General features: G+C 41.2%; 1 protein-coding gene across 1 annotated transcript in view; it reads left to right on the top strand.

Moving 5' to 3' along the window:
• LOC113821559 (arrestin, lateral eye) overlaps nucleotides 1–2,500 on the top strand; it is a 40,400-nt gene that overhangs the window by 37,738 nt on the left and 162 nt on the right. Inside the window, exon 7 of the mRNA XM_070138068.1 lies at nucleotides 835–2,500. This exon is cut by the window's right edge and continues 162 nt beyond it. Within this exon, the coding sequence (XP_069994169.1) occupies nucleotides 835–1,074 (240 nt within the window). The 3' untranslated portion in view covers nucleotides 1,075–2,500. The remainder of the gene's footprint in view (nucleotides 1–834) is intronic.

Below are 2,500 nucleotides of genomic sequence, written 5' to 3'. Positions count from 1 at the left end.
GGAATGGGGTTACAGAGGTCGAGGAAGAGGGTTAAAGAAGGGGAATTGAGGTTGGGCAATCGAGGGAGATCAGGAAAGAGTTAAAGAGAGGGATGGAGAGGGGTAAAGCAAGGGTGGATGAGAATCGTCTTGGAGCTGCATAGTGCGATGTGTGAGGACTAAATTTCGGATAAAACGGGAGTGGGAATTGAAGGTAAGAAACGATAGAGATCGGGGAGGAGAGTGGGTAAGGGGAAGGAGAGTGGGTTAAATAGGGGATAGGGAGGGACGGCGGAGGAGGAATGGGGAACGGATATGAGGAGGGTTGAGGGGGTAGAGAGGACAGGAAGGGGAAGCAAAATAGGGGAAAGAAGGCTGGGCTTCGGTGATCTTTGTTTTCCTCTATTATTTCCTCTTCCATGATGCCTTTGCTGCTGTCTTGCATCTAACGTTCGACATAATCACAGGGGTTTTGCTTTTGGAAAGACTGTTATAGTCATAATTTTAATTAAGATATTGATATTTGCGTATGTAGGTTCACTTTTTCCTCTATGATTTTTTCGGGGAGGAAGGGGCATGGATATGAGAGAGAGAGAGAGAGAGAGAGAGAGAGAGAGAGAGAAGAGAGAGAGAGAGAGGAGAGAGAGAGAGAGAAGAAGAAGAAGAGGAGAGAGAGAGAGAGGGGGGGGGAGAGAAAGAGAGAGAGAGAGAGAAAGAGAAAATACCATCCTCCCACGTTAAACCAATTCCCCCGAAAACCTCCCCACTCCCGCTACCGCCCCTTCGACCTGTCCTTATGCCTTAACTCATTTATAAGTAAACACGTTTCTCACATGTTCGTGACGTCATCAACAGGCTGGCGGACGCGTGACTCACCGCGAGCAGGAGCTGGAGGAGTCGACCCGCCTGGTGATCGAGGAGTGTAGCAGGATGTCGGTGTCGGATCAGTTCGATACCCAGAAGTCGGTCGAGTCGCAGAAGTCGGTTGATTCGCTCGACGCCGGCCCCGGGTCGGTGTTCGGGCCGCTGGCGGAACCGACAGCGAATCCGAACGGGGCCGTCGGAAAGGACGAGAAAGCGAAGAAAAGGGAGTGAAGGAGAGTGTGAGGAAGGAAGTGAGAGGATGGAGAGGAGAGAAGAGTAGAAAGGAAAGACAAACGAAGGAAATGGATGGAAAATGAATCGAAGAAATCATCTAGAAAGAATGAAGATAAAAAAAATAAAACGTCGATCAAAGTTTTTTGTCAACAATGATAATCACAGATAAAACAAAAACGGCAAAAAAGGATGAAAAAAGTAAATCTAAATTACCACTTTATCTTCATCCAAGCGACTGTTCTACGATTAGAACGCGAGGAATTAATGCCGTCTATTTAAAAGGGAAATTCGGTTAACCAAATCTAAGATCTAATAATGCCAGTTCCGAATGAGGACGAGCCACCCTGGATACCTGATAATCAGTCGATTTACAACTATAATTTATGGCAGGTGTTCTTTGATATCGTGATTTTTTTTTAAGATTAATATTTTTGCGATTATAGAAATGTCCTTGGTGTTTGTCTGTAATGTGTTTGTGCTTATGATTTCATGTGATTTTTTTTTATCGTGGAATTGCATTGATGACGGAAGAAAACAATAAGGTCAAAGTATATTTAGTAGAAAGGCGAGGGCATAGGTTCGAATGCCATTTCATAATATTAAAATCTTTTACCTTTTCTAATAAACGTGTTCTGTTTGTTCATTCATTTATTCATATACTTATATATTCATTTATTATCAATTTCATTATAATAATTATCATAATTATTGTTAATATTATTACTATTATTATTGCCTTACTCTCTGCGCTGTAGTATTATCGCCATTTATTTTCTATGGTAATTTACTTCCATGTATCAAAGTAGATATATGCTGCTAAGAAACAAGCGTTGGTTCAAGAGGCTATCGACATTCCATTTAGGGACCCCGTGTAAAGCGCGGACTTGCTTCAGGGGCATATTTGAGAAACATTTCATCTAGCGGTGGAATCTCATGCATTTTTGTTGTGTTCTTTGTTTATCTCCCTATTCCCCCCCTTCTCGCCTTTAGTGTAGCAGACAGAGCAATACTCGAAGCAAATAAAAGAATATAATGATGAAGATAATTCTAAATAAGAATGATTTTTAGCTCGCCCTTTCTACGGGATGAAAGTGGACCGGGATCTGTTACCTCACTGTTTTAAAGTGTCTATTCGAATTATTATAATATAAAGCCTTACAGTGACGACCGGTGTTCAAAATCACGTATCTCTTCCCAACAATAATTTATTTAGCGGCGAATCAAATTACGAAAAAATGAAACCTACTCCAATTTTAAGATCTCGTGTTCGATATAAAATAATTGATTATCGGACTTTTTTGTCATTTTAGGCCCATGAATGAGGGATTTCTACCCATTTAACGACATTGCTCTATTCTATCCATTTAACGACATTACTCTATACTACCCCATTTATCGACATTGCTCTATCTACAAACATATT

Source organism: Penaeus vannamei, chromosome 24 (genome assembly GCF_042767895.1).
Source record: "Penaeus vannamei isolate JL-2024 chromosome 24, ASM4276789v1, whole genome shotgun sequence".
NCBI lineage: Eukaryota > Metazoa > Arthropoda > Malacostraca > Decapoda > Penaeidae > Penaeus > Penaeus vannamei.
Note: the sequence above shows the minus strand (reverse complement) of the source record. Positions and strands in the feature narration are given on the sequence as shown.